The sequence below is a fragment of the Falco peregrinus genome, chromosome 1 (genome assembly GCF_023634155.1).
Source record: "Falco peregrinus isolate bFalPer1 chromosome 1, bFalPer1.pri, whole genome shotgun sequence".
Classification (NCBI taxonomy): domain Eukaryota; kingdom Metazoa; phylum Chordata; class Aves; order Falconiformes; family Falconidae; genus Falco; species Falco peregrinus.
The window spans coordinates 1,297,086-1,317,267 of record NC_073721.1 but is presented as its reverse complement, the minus strand read 5'-3'; the positions used below and the strand labels follow the sequence as shown (position 1 = coordinate 1,317,267).

The 20,182-nt window shown below is 42.6% G+C and overlaps 1 protein-coding gene across 1 annotated transcript in view; it reads right to left on the bottom strand.

Annotated features, from left to right (window-relative positions):
- Nucleotides 1–20,182, bottom strand: part of TCERG1L (transcription elongation regulator 1 like) — a 104,420-nt gene that overhangs the window by 68,934 nt on the left and 15,304 nt on the right. Inside the window, exon 5 of the mRNA XM_055793594.1 lies at nucleotides 17,578–17,766. Coding sequence (XP_055649569.1) covers nucleotides 17,578–17,766 — 189 coding nt within the window. The remainder of the gene's footprint in view (nucleotides 1–17,577; nucleotides 17,767–20,182) is intronic.

Sequence of the window (20,182 nt, the reverse complement as noted above, 5' to 3'; positions counted from 1 at the left end):
ATTCAACAGGCATTAATTGCAGGCAGTTACAACTCTGATTGCTTTTTGTAAGTCTCATTGCCACGTTTGGGAAAACTGAAGCTTCTCAATTTAAAAGATTTCTCAGAGTAATTATTTTTAGATGGGGTTTTAGGATCCTCATTTCTTCCCTTTTGGGGAGAAACGGTTCTTCAAATCCATACACCCACCCCGAGAGGCACCTCGCCCACACCCAGCTGTGCGCCACCCCTCCTCTGGTACTGCCTTTTCACATCTGTGATCTCTGGCAGGAATTAATCTTTCTGCACAACATCAGTTATCCTCTGTCACTGGTGTTTAACTGAAAAAAAAAAAAAAAGTCCAAATTTAAATCAGAGCTCTGCGATCAGCAAAAGTTAACACAAACCATTTCCCAACTTTTAATGAGATTTCTCATCACAAGAGCCATAAAAGAATCACAATAATGGTATCAAAAATGACATATTTAATAACAAAAATAACAAGACTATTAAACGCCACTAAGTCCCACAGTTAGAAAAGCAAATGATGCAAATCCCCAGCGTCTCAGCCAGCGTCCCCGTGGAACTGCTCAGCGGTCTGGATTTCTGTTAAGCTGATGCTCAAGATATTTTGCTTGGGGTCAGATTCCACAAGATTTAGAAGACTGAAAATACAAAAGCTGTCCAGAAGGTTTTTCTCACCCTTTTTATTTTTAAAGACATATAGTACAACCCAGAAGATACCCAGCTTCTGAGCCATCACATGCTGATTCCCCACCTGAGGTCATAAAGGTGGAATTCCCCACCTCCAACATTGCAAGCTTTCCTGCAGTTTTACAGGTCAGGTGGCCACAGAAGGGCACTGAGGGACACCGCCAAGGTTTCAACCCCAGGAAAGATCTTGATATATTTCCTAACAGAGATCTTCAGCATTGTTTACAGTGAGCCAGCTAAGAGCTCCATACATCAAGTGTGAAATTAGATTCTCTGCTTTTGCTCTCATTAATTAACTCCCGGAAGCCACTTCAGTACTCACAGACTGTAGGACACCCAGGGCTGAGCTCCAGTTCTCCCCCTTCTCGGGGGGGTTCCTCCTCCTCTTCCTCCCCCCAGCAGAAGGCTATCCTTACTGACAAACCCCTGCAACCCCTCAAGCATCGCCAGGGCTACCCTGGCACCAACTTAAGTCATTTTTCCATATTAAACCAAAGATGTGTTCCTTCTAAAAGCAGCAGCGTTAGAACCAAGTACACTTTCCCACCTAATTCTGCCTACTTTGATACAGGAGGGAGGAATTCCATAGAAAAGAAAAGGAGGAGGAAAAAAAAAAAAGGCCAAGTATGAGACTAAAGAAATCTCATGTATCTTATGCCAGTCACCTGGGTGGACTTCTCTTCCAAAAAGCACCCCCTAAGTCTTTAAACTTCAGCACCAACATTTTCAGACTAGATTGAACCTCTGCAATACTGATAGTCAGGAGGAGGCAGCCCAGCAAAACTCCTGTAAGCCTGTTCATGAAAATTAATGTCAGAATGCCACTGGTCATGAATTAACTACTAAAAAGAAAAACAAGTATTTGCCACAATTCTAGTCAACAAAGAATATTAGCCACAAGTTTTCACTGTGCCTTGAGCCATGTGATTCCTGCTCCCAACACCACCCTGGCAGCACCTCCATCACTCAGCCCAGCTGTCTGCATGTATATAGCTCTGCATATACACACACTATCAACACAATGAGGTACAGTACAGAAAAAAAATCACCTTTACTCACATCCCCTTTTTATTTTTTTTTTCTCCTGTGCTGATATTGTTTAAGCTGAACCATGAGACCCTTCCCTACACTGGGTGCCCAGGGAAAACCAGAGCGTCCCCAAGGACTGCTTGTCCTCTAGCTTGTTTTGTGGGAAGGGGGACAGGATAGCAACAGTCACCAAAATAACATACTGGAAACTACTAACAAACAATTCCATAAGGCAAGGCACGCTTCTTGGGATTATACTGAAATATGACAGGTTTCTCTGCATTACTGAACTGCTTGGGCGATGGTACTACTTTAATAGCACAGCTGGAACACACAGTGTCCCACGCTTCCCAGGATAAACTTGTGCCATTTATCACCACAGGGACCCTGTCCTGGATCTGCTGTTCTTCTGACATTAATGTTATTCTGGTTGAATATTCCCCTGATTTTTAAAATATCACACTGACAAGGTGGTTATTGCAGCACTCTCAAAACTAGCCGGCTGCAACAAGGTTTTTTTACCATCACATGCCGAGATAACATCAATAAGTAGTTAGCACGCCCTGCCCCGGCACAGCCATCAATCCCCCACAAGGTCTCAAAGGTCCATCTACTGTTGATGCTGTTTCTTCACACCCTTCAGGCCAGTCCCTCTGCTGCTTTCTCCTTGTCCCTCCTCCTCCACGGTGCTCTCTCTCCTCCCTTTGCTGCTTCTTCCTCCTCTCTCTGCCTTAGCTGCTCAACCCCTTAACAGAACCAGCCACAGCTGTACCTTACCTACATCAGCCAACCCACCGCCCCTGAAGCCAGCCCACAGCTGTATATTATCAATCCTAATTAACCCAGCTTCATTCCTCTACAGGTGGTATTACTAATTAAAAAGAAATCTTGCCAGAATCGTGCCAAAAAATGAGGCACAGTTCTCGACCTAAGAGCTGGATCCCAGTATCCAGATGATAACAATGGTGATGTTTGAGGCAGCACGATTCAGTATGAAAACAAAAAATACTGAAAACTTTTCTAGCTGACCTGGGCTGCGAGGCAGGAGGGGAAAAAGCACAAGAAAGAAAAGAAAACAAAACAAACAAAAAAAACCCCAACAACAACAAACAGAAAGGAAGGAGGAAAATAATACAAAGAGAAATGCTCTACCCACCAGGGACAAAACCTCCTCAGCAGGACAGAGCCCACTGTGTGCCTCGTCAGAGCTGAGATGCCACCAGAAACCAGGAGAAGAGCCTGGACATCTCAGCACCTCCGATCTGCAGGTGGGGACCAAGCAAGACTAAATGAACTTCACTGCCTTACGCTATCCATTGGTAGCCCTGACAGTCATTTTCATTTCCATGAATGGCATAACCTCACCACCACATAATAAAGTAATTCCTGTAACACAGCTCGGGAACACATGGCCAGCACCGTACATTTGCAGAGGAAACATGCACAACAGTATCGAGTCCTCCTGCAGCAAACAGCAAAAGGACAGTTCTCTTTATCCTTTCCAAAGCAACTACAGCCTTCTAAACCCCAGCAGCCTGGTGAATATGATCCTCTGAAAAGCAAACAAACGATAATTGGGGAAAAAAAAATCAAATACTACCATCCTCCCAGCAAAATCATCTTTGCCTACAGTAAACAGTGCACACCTGCCAGGCATAACAAAAGCCAGAGCTGGATTTGTGCGGTACTGCACAGAAATCAGACCATTTGTTAAAAGTGAATGAAATCTGGCTGCTTAGCACGTGTGATTCACAAAGCCCATGGAATTAAATCATCCTCCAGATCTACCATCAAAATAAGCAACCTTGAAGTGAAACCAAGCTCTTCTGCTCACTTAGGGAAAGAAATAATAAAATAATTGTTAAGCCTATTATTTTAAAAGACTGTTTCTCTTCTGTGCTTCATTTTAATACCTAGTAAAACCTATGCCAGCCAGCAAAAGATGTCACCTTGTAGATTGTCACTCCTGAAGTGACTTACCAAATGTATGAGTGAGCATCAGCACCTGGCAGGGCTGGGGGCTGCAGGGCTCTGGGCCCATGGGCTATCTCCAGCCCAAGCTTTACAGCTATTGAAGATGGATGGCCATGGCATGGTCACCTTGCAGCCAGGAGTCCCTCGCAAGCGGTGCTGAGCATGAGGGATGTGCAGGCAGCTGCCCGTGGGTGCACCACCCCCTGCTTACAGCCCCCCTTCCCGGGACAGCTGTGCCAGGGGAGCAGGCGTGGAGCCAGGGGGTCACCCCACGCCTTCCCAGATGATGTATGCTGGGCAAAAGATCCCAGATCTCATCTGTGTGACGCTGGAGGAACTGACACAGACTGCCAGATCGCACAGACGTGATGCCACCGCGGTCACGCTCGCAGTCACCATCCTTCCCACTGGAAAGCCTCTCCTGCTCCGGGGGGGCTAGAGGGAGGGTGGCACCGGCTCCTCGGCACCGGGTCCCCACGCCAGGACCCATCTGTAAAAATGCAACACACTAAACTCTTCTTTAGTTTGCCATTACGTCTTACAGGCCCAGAACTAAACCAAATGTTATCAACATTTGATTTATTTATTGATATTTCAAATAGTATAATTCTTAATATTGGTATTAAAGTACCGATAATTTATTTTTTCTGGATTCTCATTTCAAAGATTACTTCTTCCTCATTTCTTTTCATAAAGGGCATGATTGCAGCATCACTGTTTCACTCTTCAGTAAAACACAAATGAGATGTAACCAATGGCTGAGAGGAGCAGCATTTGAGCTGTCATGTTTTTCTAGCAGTGGTTCATATGTGTTTCTAGGGACACACGTCTAAAACTCCACAGAGATCACTTTAGGCACTGCTGGCTCCTGTTGCATTTCAGAGCATAATACAGTCCCCTCAAATGGAAAGAAAAGTTAATATTAGATTTTTCACAGGTTTCTCAGTGCAGTAGCACCTAACCCAGGTGACCTCCCCATGCAGCAGGACCTCCTGAACCCAGGAACGTGACAGCCGGTATCAGATGAAAGGCTCCTTTTGAATTATTCACACGATCCATCATATAAAATTGGAAAATAAGGATGTAGGTCCCCAGACCCATGAGCAGTGATTTATGCCAAGTGTGGCTCAGCATGTTTCGCCAGTAACTGAGTCTCCAAGGCTGTAAGCATGGCGGTTCTCCAAGCAGAGGGTGTGCTGAGATGCACCAGCAACGGCGGAGGGCAGCTGCGGTGTGCCCATCCCGCACCCATCCTGCGCCCATGGGAGCAGCGGGGCTGGGAAGCACCTCCTGTGCCAGGGACAGGGAGGGGACAACGACGATCACCTCATACCTTTCATCTTCTGTAACACTTCTTGCTGCTCCTTTACATGGTCCCATTTGCAAAAGCTTTATGATATATTTCCAGTATTACAGAAACTAATCCCAGCATAAATTTTCAATCTCTTCCTTTAATAGGATGTAATTCTGAGAGAATACACTCAATTATGTGGTATCAAACCTTCAGAACTTTCACACTCTCTCCGTTGTATCAGAATAATTTTTTCTGCATGAACTAATCCTTTGTATTTCAGAATGAAATCTTCAAATACTTATTTCTATGAGGATTTGAGTTATAAATGAGGTTTGGCATTTTGAAACCAGTAAAGCAGAAATCAGAAACACGATTCTGTTGACAATTGTTATGACCGTGTCCGAGCTCAGATTTAAGACAAATGTTTCTTAAAATCACAAAGGGAAGTTGACACAATACAGGGCCTGGCAGGAGGGGGTTTCTTTCCTGGAACCATGGGGTCAGACTTGTCTCCACTGCTTTATCTGCTCTCCAAAAGAAACCCAAGACAGACAGAGTCTCTGCTTTGGGTTATCTGCTGCCAGCTCAAGCCAAACAGCATGGCTGCTCAGTAAACCCTTTGCTGAATAGTTCTCACCCTTGTGTTGTACTCCAAATTTTTGTGACAAATGTCCTCTACCTCCCCCTTGCATCACTGCTGCAGGGCTGGTGTCAGAGGAGCTGCAGGCTCCCCCACACTGGCGCTGGGGGTTGTGGATCTGAGCATGTCCTTCATCCAACGCCCCCGCACAGGGTGAGGCTCAGCACCGTGCCAGCACCAGCCCTGCCCCAGGGGGCTGCCAGACCGCCTGCTCGCGTGCAGGAACATCATCGCCGCCTTTTGCATGCAGTAAACAGAACTAAATTTGCAATAAAATCAATTAAATTCTATTTAGCTCCTCTAGGGAAGCATCTATGGCACACTTAAAATTGTGGAATTTCATTAATTTTCCTTATTTGTATTCTGGCCAACAAACTAAAATTTATTTGACCTTGTTAAATTTATTTACACTTATATAGTGGGGCCTGACTGAGAAACACATGAAGTCAACCAGGAAATACCCACTGACTCCTAACCATAACTGGTGAAAAATACCATGAAAATTCCTATAAATTTGTTTCCTGCCATCTAAGAGGCTGATCCAGGTTTTACTGGATTAATGATAACAATGCCACCACCACAAACCCTCCCCTCCCCTGCACTCCACCTCAGGGTGTGCCAGCCACCTGCATGTCCCTGGGGCTGGAGTACCAAAGCCACCCGCAGAAGGGCCTGCAGGTCCTCGCCACGAAACCACCCCCAGCTCCCAGCCTGGCAGCCCTCCCCATCCGCTCCAAGCCACTCATGGGCAACAAAACCTAACTGCTACATTTAGGTTTCTTTAGAGTAAACTTCCAAACAGTTATTTCTATATTCCTTTTAATTTCCACGATTAAATGTAATGGCATTCTTAAAATTATCTGGAGGACACTTTTGTGCATGGGGCTTACTCAGTTCGCAATTACGTTAGAAAAATTGTTAAGGAGAAAATTAACAAACTATTAGGCTTTTGAGAACCCATTCAATTTCAGGGAATGCTGTGAAATTATTTCCTTGTCTAACACATCATATTGAGAATTTTCTACCAGAAGGTACAAGATTCTGTGGATGCAAAAGCCACAAGAGCTCAGTCCACTGAGACCACAGAATTCCTCCCTCCATCAGGTGTTGGTTTTGCACTAAGTTTACATGATATACAGACCTGATTCAGTGCCACAGGTTCAGGTCAAACATTGAGAACATGTTGGTTGAAACTCACACTACAGCTTCATTTTACAATTTCAAAATAACTCTGCCTCAAAAAAAAAAAATCTGAAAAATAAAGTTGGATGAACTATTATGAAAAATATATTTTTTAAAAAACATGCATTTCTCTTCTCACTGATAACATACCTAAAATTTTCTCTAGTGCAAGAGAAACACACGTAAGTAACATCACTCCTGTTGCATCCTTCCATCTTAGCAAAATTTGCTCCTTTGTAGTGCTCTCAAATTCTCCACGATATTTCTGGTGGATACCAATAAGCAGTTCAGAAAAGATGGCCTTGCGTCATTGTACATTGAACTATTTTGCATTGCAGCGACATTACATCGTAACTGTATTAAGCTTTGGCAACGCATGCTAAGTTCCTAATGGTTTAATTGCATAAATAAATTTAAGGAAGCAACAACAGCAGCCACCAAAACAATGTGCTCCTTCAGCTCTGTTATAAAACTCATGATTGTCAACAGTACTTCTTGTCTGTTCATCTTCTCCTAGGGCTAGGGTCAAGCTAACAACTCTCTTCTTGAAACTATTCCGTTATCCTCACAAGACCTATTTTTCTGTTTCAGTCAATTTGGGTTTTTATTCTAAGGCTTCTGCTCTATTTACAATATATCTAGTTTAGCTAAGACTCTGCTTTAAGCTACAGGAATCTCAACTGAATTTGAGTCTGCAACAGAAAAAAACATGAAGAGGAGAATCCCTTATTCAAAAATCTTCTGGGGGGGGAAATGGTGTCTCTTGTAGCTAATGAGAAGGAGCTGAATACATTTGAAATGAAATGTTTGAGCAAGGGTGTGAAACACACACCCCGACACACGAAAAGGCCCCCAGCCCAGTGATCACGCTCCAGGAACATTGTTGGGCAGGTTAGTGTCTCATGAGCTGCATGGAAAAGACGACCTTTCCCCCCCTGATCCCCAGGGGTCCTGTCTGCCGAAGGTGGAAGGAATTCAGCCCTTAAAGCAGAGGGCAGGACCTGCAGAGCTCCCACCAGTCCTGCCCCCGTTACAACCCCTCATCTTCGGCATGAGATCGAGAGAGTCAGCATACACACCCTGCCAAGGCAGAATTTCAAAGCACCTGAGACAGAGATTAAAACATTACGAGGCTGGCCAAATGATTGCAAAGCATGAAGGAGGAACAAAAGTGATACATAGCGTGCTTTTAGCTCACCCTCCACATGCCACAGCAAGGGGGGGCTGGCAGCACTGTGGCCCGCCACAGCCCAGGAGGCCCATCCTGCTGGGGAAAGAGCAAAACGTGACCGATTCAGACAAAGGTCCTCAAAGTGCCTTCGCTTTCCACAGGGGAAATTGCTAACTGCTGTATTAGTGTTAATCTTCCAAGTAGCAGCAGCAGTAACTGCCCAGGTCTCCACCACTAGTCTCTTGTATGGGGAAAAACCACCCTCCAGGTATTTTAACAGTATAAATGCTATTACTAACACGTGGAATCTGATTTAAACTCTCTACAGCAGTGCACTGGCATTTTTCGGGGGGAAAAAAAAAAAACCAAACAAAAAACACCACAACAAACACTACTTGTTTTAACAAGCAGTTAAACATACAGTAAATTAAGTCTGACTTTCATGACATTTATCAAGCAAAAAGTTGGGCATGAATGAAAGGATTTGGGTTGTTTGTCTTTAACTATATCTTCAAATGTTTAATTAAGTTTTTGCTATTGTCAGTATCTTGATATTACACTCAAGATACTGAACAAGTTTCTTCTGGTTCACTCTAAATAGCTGTTTACCCAAGAACATGGCATAAATGAAGCAGGACTAATAATACCAGCTTGGCCATAGGGTTCTTGCAAGAGATAAGATGAAGTACCACAGCAGTACGTTCCCTCTGCAAACGTGTATTTATCCCATCAGAAGATCTTCCCTTCTAGTTAGTCATGTCAATGATATTCCACGAAAAGGAGGATTAGAGGTGTCCTTTCCTATAGGTACATATGATAGGCTTACACAGACATCATCTCACTGCTGTGGAAACCACCGTCCAGTTGTATAGACTAACTGCATCATGACCCATAAAGCCAGTTTAGCCCATCAACATCTTTGCATTAATAAATGCTCCGTTATTAACTTTATTCGTTAATGAGGATGGTGCAAAAAATCTGCAATATCAAAAAGTTCTGCCTGATATCACTCTGCCTCACCTCCTCCTGCGACATGTTTGCCTTAGTAACCCAAAGAAATGGCTGAATTTTCTCACAAACTATAAGAACCATCCCAGGAATGATCATCCAGTTTCTCAGAGTCTTAATTGGGCCACTGAGCACTTGCAGTTTCCAGCAGAGATTTACTGTCCAATGGAAGGAGAAAATTGATACTCATTTAAATGAGATCTCTGGCATTATTTTAGCTCAGAAACCCCCTGTACATGCATGCCTTCCCTTCCATGTGCCAACACAGATATGAAACAGAAAAGTAATTTTATGCTGAATATTAGCTCGAGTAGGAAGTTATCACTTTAATAACTATAAACATTCATTTGCTTGCTTCGTTACACAGCATTAAAGCTGGGCAGATCATTTACAACAAGCTTGTTAGAAGTACTCAGTATTCAAAGTCAAGCCTGTTTTACTGCAAGACACATAGGACACCCGGAAGGGGAGAGAAAAGCTTCCTGAGTAGACAAACATCACATTTCTGGGTGGGATATTTGGAATTGCTCTTTTGATTTTCCAAAATCATTATTTCTGGCCCACCTAACATCTAGGAATTCTGGTATACATAATGGCTAGACTATCTAAATAACAAATGCACAAGGAAAGTTACCGCTGAGGGAATTGTCTTAACGATGAGGAGGAGCGCCTGGAGAAACAGAGCCCTGCGGAGCGCACCCAGCATGGCAGAGCAGGGAGAAACAATCTGAATGTCCAGAACCGCACAAGCTTTGCAAGTATTTACTTACTGGATTACATTTTTTAATTAATCTTGTTACAAAAGGTAAGAAAAGCATTTGCAGTTTCCACAGAGGCTGGACAAACTTCCTCTGCCCCGCAGCTTGCTGGACCACCCCAACCCCACCAGCTGGGTGCTGGGAGGAGATGAGCAGAACGAACCCCCAGGTACCTGGAAGGCACTAGAGATGTCTAACCTTCGTCCCTGATTTCTTAAATTCCATTCCCTTGACAAAAAAATATTTCTTACAGACAAATTTTATCTCACCTCACTCAATCTCACCTTCAACAGCAGTAAGAAACCAGGGAGGGACGACGTTAGGCTGAGCTTAAGGGTTTCACAGGAGTAACTCCGCCGTCATGCCACCTCTCCCTCGACGTGTGCTGAGCTAAGTGCTGTGACCACTCCGAAATACCCATCACTTCTGTTTGCTGTGGAAGAGAAGCTGTTTCTTCCAAGCAACACCATAAAAATAATTGAGTAACTGTTATTATGAAAATGTGTTTTATATCAGCAGAATTTGCTAATGAAGCAAGCTGACAGACACATGAAAGAGCATGTAGAAAAACACTGGCATTAAGAGCTGTTTTTAACATATAAAGTTGCTTGGCTGTTAAGGTACTGATAGGAAAAATACTTAGTCACTTCCCAGCTGTTCTGTGGCAAGCTAAAACATTAAATTTAAACCATTAAATAATTTTGAAAGCAAGGGAACAGGTGGCAAATGGTTTATATGGCAGATGGTGCCTTTTTTAATATTTGTACTCACTGCTAATTTACGGAGTCCATAACCACAGATTCATATCTTACCTTTCTCACTCAAATAATTACGAAATTGTATGTGAAAGTAAGAAAAATACCCCGATTCTTATTACAGTAGCCATAAAAGTGGTATTAGAGATTACTAGATATCCCATACTTGAATTACTCCATGTAACTGCTTACATTCCCAAAGTTTATTGCATTTAGGTGTTTTTTTTAAGATAGTCCTCTTCAAAGACTTGCCTTAATAGTGCTGGAAAATTAAATTTTCTCTTTACCAGCAGAGCACATAAGCATGAAGATGGAGCACAGTGAGTAGCTGCATCTCCACAAGCTCCTATTTAGTCTTTATGTTAAAGCTGGCACAAAAAACTAAGTTAACGGCAAGGATGACATTAAATATTTAAGGGAACATTTTGCCTGGTACATGTATAAGAACCACCAGTAGATGAAAAAAGAAGAAAGGAAAAAACCTGAATGAATAACCCAAAATGGAGCTCCAACAGCATTGCTGGAACCTTCTCCATTCTAAATCATTGATGGAAAACAGTTGACATGCTCAGCAGACAGCACAGAGATGTTGTGCTAAGACCCTTCTCACTGCACAGTGTTTCTGAACGGCTCCGTCCCCAGGTACTTGAGTGGGAATATTCACTAGAATAAAACTCACGATCCCCAAGACAAGGCTGGCCCCAGCATGGACCACTGGAACAAAACCCATTTTGAGGGAGAACTGAACAGCAAGTGACACTTCTCGGGGCTGGGGAAGGGATGAAGGTGATGCTCCATGTGTGACCATGCTTCAGGTCCATCCCTGCATCACCAATGACCTCCAGGCTCCACTCGGCTTTGAGTCTCCTACTGCTGTTGCTTATGAGCTTTCACACCCTCTCTTAGTCCCAACTGATGGAGACTGGAGGTATTCAAAGAAACATGAGTTTCTTTCAAAGCAGCATTGCTTATAACACACTTTTTGCTTGCTTGCAAATGATTTAACTTAAATCATGAGGTTCTCTAGAAAAAGGATGAGCAAAACGATTGTTTAACAAAATAACCAGAAAAGGTCCAACACCTTTTGGGATGCAAAACTTCCAGAAAGCAAAAGTTGCACCCTGAAGGTCACAGTGCCGTGTATCAAGTCACCATGTCAGATTCACCCAGCTGGTTTCCCTCTGCTTAAGGATGATATTTATTTTTTTTCCTCCCCAGGGATATGGATATTTCCTAGTCTTGAAAATTTGGTATTTTTTTTCCACCAGTCCCTAAGGATTGAAGCCCGTTAGAGCACGTTCATGTGACTACATTAGATACACAAAGATGTTTCAGTGAACAGCTTAGGAATGACTCAGCTGCCAACATTTTCACATTTGTTTAGCCAACAGGATTGATGTTTTATCTCCAGCTTGGTTGAGGCTTGTCTTAAGTCATCATAGCTAAAATGTAAGGTAAAATAACTACATCTTATCCTCCAGAAGCTGCCAGATGATAATCACAGGGTAATGCATTTTAGGTTACTCATGACCATCTTGAACATCCTTTTCTCCAAGAGTCAAACCTGGCTGACCACAACACAAACCTCCCTCAAAACTGACTGCCAGAGGCTCAACAGTGTTCAAAAAAAAGTGGAAGTGGTGCCAAAGAATTAATTTTATCATTGTAGGAGTCTCTAATAATTACAGCTTTAACCACTTTCTAGTGGTTAAGTGAGTCTAGCCATAATACTGATTTTTCAGTATTAGAAGGTGGCTAAAATCAGCGCATCATCTGTCATTGCTCTGTGCACTGTGTGGAAGGCACTCCATAGACCTTCTTACCAGCTTAAAACTAGGAAAACTGCTCTAGCCAAGTTCTCCAAGGGGCTGCTGCCACTGCTCCATGTTTTACTGTGTTAGAAGCAGAGCTCACCATAAGGGAATCATACCAGACACCACATTAAACCCAATTGAAACCTCAATAACAGAAAACAAGCACATCAACCATCCTGTCAATGAACAAAAATTGAAATGTTTAACTTTTTTAAAAAAACATATCAGGGAAAAAAGACTTTTGCTAAAAAATAAAAATAATAATGCATCAATGCAGTATGCTCAGAGTTGCTTGGAAAATGCTGTAATGAATTAAGACAGAATCCTACATTCTGGTGAACAGAAAATAGAATAACATATCTAGCAATTGTACAAATACCTCACAACTATATTACAAAGCTGATTGCCACAGGACTTGTCCTGAATGGTTTGAGATCAGCAGTTTTGAGCTGAGAATGGCTGAAGAGGACAAAATCTGGAAATCAAGTCTAAGGAGCATCAGTTTTCATCCACAAAAATGTCAAGTATCACACTCCTACACAAATCAATCAAGTTGCTCTCTGGAACAAAATTCTCTGATTTTACCCAGGTATTTCCATACCATTTCTTTTTTTTTTTTTGACAAATCCCTAACCAAACCAAACCAGACTAGAACAGCAGAGAGCAGAAGGATAACGCTTTCTTCCAGCTGTTGGAAGGTCCTGGTCTTCTGTGCCCATTACATCTCCACGGGGCACAGCTAGAGGAGCCAGTACCACTGGCTGCCATAGTTCAAACAGACTTCTGATTTTACTTTCTATTTTACTTTTTTTTTTTTTTCCCAGCTTTTTCTGTTATGTCCTGGAGCCTCACTGTTTCCAGGCACCATTAGTTTTCCACATCACCTGTGGCCTGCATTTAGCTTTATCCATCTGCAATACCACATACAAGGATTTCAAGATTTTTCAGTTTTACCAAATACCTACTCACTATTTGTAGATGTGATCCCTATGGTCATTCAAGTCACCAGCAAAGCCCCCGCAGATTTTACTGAGCTGGAGTCAAGACACCCAGTGCTTGGTGATCTTCTCACACTCCAGCCCACGAGGATTAAGACCACTGACGTGGTTTTTTGAAGGGTAGGGAAGAATAAGGTGCCTTTCAGGTGGCTACAAAAAACAGATTTGCTCTATCTGAAATTATTACCAAATAAAAATAATTTAAAAAGGAAGTATACACATGGTCTCCAGGCACATTCATCAAAGTCAGGATGTTTTAAAGTGCAGGCGAGGCTGGCAAAGGAGGGACACAACGCTGCTCCCTCCTTTTCTGCTTACAGTATCGCCCTGACTCCTCACTTCCAGAAAGCTACTTCAGCAGCAACTTAACTCTCACACGAACTGCACAATGCATTTACATGGCTCCAAATCAGGGTGAGAGCAGAAAGCCTTTTTATAGATCAGCAACAACTGTTGTGAATTGTATGAGCAGTAAACTAACCCAAACCCAAACTGAGAACGACATGGGTATTCAATTTCAACCCCCATAGCACCCAAAGCAAGGTTTTGTAATATCAATTTATTCAAATGACTATATTGTACTGAAATTCAATTGGGTTTTTATTTTAATGGATATTAACAATTTAAATGTCAAGTCTGGAAGCATTAAGAACAGAAAATTCATGTCCTGTACTAGGAAGGACTGTGGCTACAGTGGGCTCTTGGGCCCAAGGACATGTTTTATGGCTAGAAAACAGAACCAATTCCAGCCCATTGCCCCCCAGGATGGTTGATTTTGATAATGCCTGGTCTGGGCACGATGCCATGCTATGAGATGGCATTTAACATCAGTACAGAGGCACTGAGTCCTAGACCTGAAACCAGGTGGATGTATAAATACTTGAGCATGAACTTCTGAGGGTGAGAAAAAGTTGTGGGTGTCTACCTCTTCCCCCCCCCCCCCCCCCCCCCCCCGCGACTGTTCACTGGTGGTCAGTCCCTTGCTTGTATTTTCATTTTGCATTACGTTGGAACATGCAACTGTAGCCACCCAGAAGATCACAGACCACTTCATGTAGAGACAAATAGATTCCTCAACCTTAAATATAGGCAATTTTACATTTCTCCTTTTCCATACATTTATCTCATTGTTAAAAATGTCTAAGATCACCATGGTGCCAAACTAATACCCAACAGGAAAGATGACTACAGAGGTTTCTCCCATCACAGAGCCAAGGGCACAGCAAACCTGTGCCAACCTCTCCTGACCAGCACATCCACCCTCGTCTGCTTATCCCCAGGGCCAAAGACCCAGCAGGGATCCTTCAGAGCATACCGCACAGAAAAAGGCCACAAAAGGTTTTAAATTCCCTGAATATCCTGTACTCTATTACAGCTCTAATTCTCATTTTTCTTTTACAAAATGTAAAATAAATGTTATTAAAATGAACTTGGAAAAATTATTACCGCGTTCTGCGTACTCTCAGTTCTCCTTAATTCCTGGACCTTGGTGATTTGCTTCAAGGAAGCTCCCAGATGTTTGCTCTGTGAGGCTGGAAAACCACCGGAGCCTGGGTCCTCGCTCAGCCAGTGCCCCCACCAGCCCGCCTTGTTGCGCTAACTTACTTTTTTTTTACTAACTCACCAAGTTTACTAATTAGGCTGGCAGAAAGTAACACAGCCAAACAATATGGTTGCAAAACTAATCTTATTTAAAGACCTCCTTAAGAATAAATATTCAGTTATAAGATTACTGATTGAACCAATTGCTGTGATTAGAAGCACAGTACCACACCAGCTAGCATTATAATACTGATCTCCAGTATAATCAATTAACAGTGTGCCTTACAGGCACCAATATACATGTAGATTCAAGTTAGAAATAATTTAATCTTTTGTTTCCTAAATTCATTCCTGTTAATGTGAACATTGCCTTGCATCAGTTTTAGACAAGGAGAACATGGAAAGCTCATTAATTACCATGTTACTTTATAAATCACACATGGATCAAGAAAAACACAGCTGCCTCCAGGGTCCGCAGATTATGTTCTCTCCGAGATGTAGTTCTCTTTGAGAACAATAAGTCATCTTTAATAAATGCCAGCACATGGGTGTTTTTAACTGAGAGGCTGAGATGGTTACAAAGCATGCTCCTCACTTGGGATTACCTACACATCAGATTACACTTTCTTGATATTTTCCCAGCCATTAACCTCTATGGCAATAGAGACGCTTACTTTTGACAGCAGAGCACTGCCTTTGGCCAACTGACCGGTTTTTCCTGTAAGTTAAACCCAGCTTCAGCACCCCACCTGCCCAGTGTTTCGGCAGAGGATGTAGGTGTACGTGCACTGGAGTACACGCTGGGTTTAAAGCTCCTGCATGTGCTTTTCTTCCGTTTTCTCTCATGCCTATCAAAAGCCTGGCTCCCTCGTTAGCACTTACAGAAACCCTCACACCTGTTTTATCAGGTAGCTATGGCTATAGTGCCCTGGACCCAGCCAGAGGATGCCAGCCCAGCTGCAGAGCGGTCCCTGCCCCAAGGGCATCCCAACACTCCATCCCACCCACCCAGCCCGCCCAGCGCCAGCTGGGTGAGTTGCTCATCAAGCTGGTGTTGACAAAGATAATCTAAAGCCAGCACCTATGAATCCTCTTCTCCACTGGCACAATAAATACGAATTTCATAAAAATGTTTTATGTAAGCCTTTTTCCTCAAGAGATGGTGATTAATAGGGAAAAATGGTTAGCTGAATCTCAGGTTTATTGTACGTGGACCAGGCATTTTCAAGCTTTCTTTCTCAAAAAGCTACTATATATTCTGTAGGAGAAATCACGCAGAAGTGTGTAGTTTACTGTGAATGATTGGTAATAGGATGATTGCTCAGGCACTCAAAGCATGATATTTGATAGCCTATCATACAGTTATTCAAAAGGAAAGCAACAATTATCATGGCTTGACATGTTTATCATCACAGAGCTGAGCCAGTTATCAAAGTGGTAGAGCTTCCCAGCATTATAATATTCTATCTTGTCTAACACCCCTCACAAAGAGCTCACCTCCGCAGATGTAAATCAAAAGTCCTGCAAAGCTGCTTCCCAGATTGTCCCAGCATCTCTATTCAGGGAAGAACACATCTGGCATGTAATTCTGCTTCCCAGCACAGATAAAGAATGGGCTTTTTTTGCCTTCGGACTCTCCTCTAAGATGCTCACTTACAAACAGGCAAAATGGTTTTTGGGGAATCCTGTGGGAAGCACCACCGACTCCCTGCCCTATTGCAGCAATTAACTCTGCTGTCTGCCCTTATTTCAGAAACATCCTTTCTTGACAAAGTCCAAAAGACTTGTGCCTTTATTCCTGTGGGTCAGTTTGCTCATCAGACTCCCTAAACATGAAAACACTGCCGTACGCCCTTGGCAAGCATTTATCTGGGTGATTCTAATGACTGCTCAACAGGAACAATAATTACCGAGATACATTTCTCATAAAAACATTTCATCTGAAACCCAAAAATCATAACTGCATACCTTCTGCGAAATCCAATCTCACTGTATCTTGCTGTGTTACACTTCAAGTAGCAAAAGGATGGAAAATGCACCCTGATTTAAATTTCTAACTTAATTGGTACATAGCATTTCCATATAGCCTGAAGTATTCAGTTTCAACAATTACCCTAAAGACTTTAAATCAGACTTCCACAGCGAGTCAGGGATGCCATAGTACTTCCCCAGCTGCTGTATTCAGAAACTGGTTACACAAAGTAATGCCACAAAAATAGCGGTTTTTTCCAGTAAGCAACCACATCTAAACCGATCAGAAAAAAATACAACTGTGGCTACATTTTCCCAGCATATTTTCTAATTATAAACAGCCACACTATCTACTTAAGTCTTAATCAAGTGTTACTACATGTCATACAGACACCTTTCACTGCCAACATCACAACCTGAGGTTCTGCTGCAAAAACCCCGTGCAACTGAGACCACGTTCATTTACAGCGATCACCAAGGTGACAGAGGATGCAGCTCAGTTCATCTACTGCCTGTAAATGCCACAGCAACATAAACATAGCAAATGGGCTTTTGAATTCAGTTTTAACACACAACTTCAGAGAACACCCCTACACTGCACCAGGAAAATTAACTTTATTCCCAGTTTACAGTAATGCTGCCTGTATCCCCTGACTGTTTACCAAACAGCACCAAAACGCACACTCAGAAGCCTCTCTCTGTTGCAAAGCAAACATGAAAAGCTGCTCATTAGTGCTACCAGACCTTACCTGGAAACGGTGAAGCCAAAACCGGAATTTTGATAGGGGAGAAGGTCAGCACGTGGCAGGGCTGGACGCTTGGCACCGAAGGTCCCTGGGGGGCTTCTGGCTCCACCGCCACCATCGCGGTGGTGGCTGCGGCGGCCAGTGCCAGGGTCTGATTGCCACCAACCGGCTTAAGGCTATTCTGGCAACCACCTGTGGAAAGGTGAGATGCAACAGGTTTTATTTTTAATTGGAAACCAGCAGATTTACGTAAGATGGTGCTTTCAGCATTCTGAATTTCAACGCAAGATGGAACAAAAGCCTGCAACGTTTCCCACCTGGCCTCCACTGTTTGCATGCCTCCCTTAGCGAGATGCTAGATTTTGAATATATTATACAATATATTTTCTTAGGACTCTCAAAGCCCCTTGCCTCATCATTATTCTTAAAGCCCTAGCTTGTGGTTGGTGCATTTTCAGATATTAAAACCTCATATATGTGAACATAGCATTATAACCTAGAGGGACAAGACAGTTGTGAGTCATATATAAACTGTGCAGAGTTATTAAATTTAAATGAAAAAAAACTCAATAAAAAAGTCAAATATTTGAAGACATTGGTTGGCATTTTCTTCAGCTCCCACAGCTTCGTTATGATGCATGACCGCCCTTATTCTGAATTTTCCTGAATATAAGTTGGCTGATTTAAAATCTGAATGTTTTTGTCACTTGCTATATTAACTGTCCAACGTTACTGTTACCTGCCCAGCTGTTCTCCTGTATTATGCACACAAACACCCGAGTTTTACAAGTTTTACATACTAGTATCCTTCATCTTGAAAAAACACCACGCAGGAAACTTCCAATGGTTTCACATGGGAACACAGAGGTTCCCCAAATCAAGGCTCAAACACACTTCATACTATGTAATATTTACCTTTTAAGTCTAAGAAGCTTGTGGGGAAGACCTTCAGAGCTCAATCTTGGCTAAATATGTTAAATAAACAAGAAAATGAGTAGTAAAAATCTTAAGGAGAAAACCTAATTTGACAAACACCAGCTGTTACTCCCTCTACACTGAGCTATGTATTCAAAAATTAAGCAATCATTAGCTTATTATGTTGTTCAGCAAATGTTTTCAGTGCATGTGGAAATCCTTCAGGCACTAAAAGCCAACTGTAGCTCTGCAGAAAAAAAATACAAAAAAATCACTATTTGATCAGACTCCTCACTTCAGGCATTCTGTGAGTTTGTAGGATTTCTTTTTATACGTGCATCTCTGAAGAAAACAGGGAATCAGCCCATGACCGGCGCTTGGGAAGCATGACCATGAGGGCATGGGGTGGGTGACAAGACAACCACAGCTGAGCAAGCTCAGTCAAGATCCTAGTCCACCACACAGCTTCATTGCCCAGACGTCTCATTCAGGTTTATCTATCCTGCTCTGGCTTCAGACACCTGAGAAGTTTTGACTCCAGATGCCAAGTGCTGTTTTGGTCTCGGTTAGTGTTGGGGAAAGAGCGGGTCACTGGTTTTTGGAAAGGACCCTGCATTGGTTGCAGCTAATTGGGTCTCCTGAGGCTATACATTATACCAACTTTTGGCATACACTATACCAACTTTCAGCAGTTTTGCTCCTGACTCTTTATAAACAATTATTTGCCAACAAAATAAGCTCTGCATTAGCAAAACATAAGTCAAATATTTTCAGTAAGCATCACAAAAAAATCCCTTCTATTATTTCTACTGTATTCATCAATGCCAAGAAGAATTCACTTAAAACACCTGCATATAAACTAATTAACAGGCACACAGGGAAAAAAAAATCACAAATATTAAAGTGTTGATCATTTATCCATGGATAGATGAAAATCAGATCATTCTGCCAGAGTCACAGTGGAAAGTAAAAAAAATTCAAAAATAAATAATCAGTGTCCAACTAATCCAACTGTCTAATACAAATTTATTGTTTATGCACCCGAGGGCTAGAACAGACCATTAGGTTAGGTTAAACACCAGGTCCCCAAGAGCCTGCACTCATTCCTGATTTGAGCTGTCTGCAGTTGGGAAAAAAACCACACATCATCTGCAACTTATGAAAACTAATGTTGTCTAGAAAAATGACTTTTCTACTGGCTTCCTACAGGGTACATGAGCAGAAAGGTTGTTTACTTCTCATTTGATTCTTTTATTTTGGAGAAGATGCAATTTCCCCAAAGACCCCAGGAAAGCAGCGAAATAATGTAAGCCTTAGTTGCTTGGATAGCTGCAGTCTTCCACCAGCACAGATGAGTAATGCTCCTGAAGCAGGGCTTCCTTATTAAAGTTTCATCAATTCCCTTATTAAAGTTTCATCAGTCAGTCGAAAGAGAAGTTTTGGTGATTTCCCCACCTTTGATGAAGTTCTTTCTCCCTCTCTCCTACTAAATAATTCCATGAAGAAAGGACTACCCCTATAACTGTTAATACTTGAGAGGAGAGCACGGACAGGGTGTCTGGGGGTCATCAAGCCCATTCTCTTGATTTGAGTCAACTGAACAATCATCTCAGCAGTTTATCAGCCTCTAACACAACATATGATTTCCCAGCTGGAAGCTGGCCTGGGATGTGACTTGAGAGCTGGGGACTTT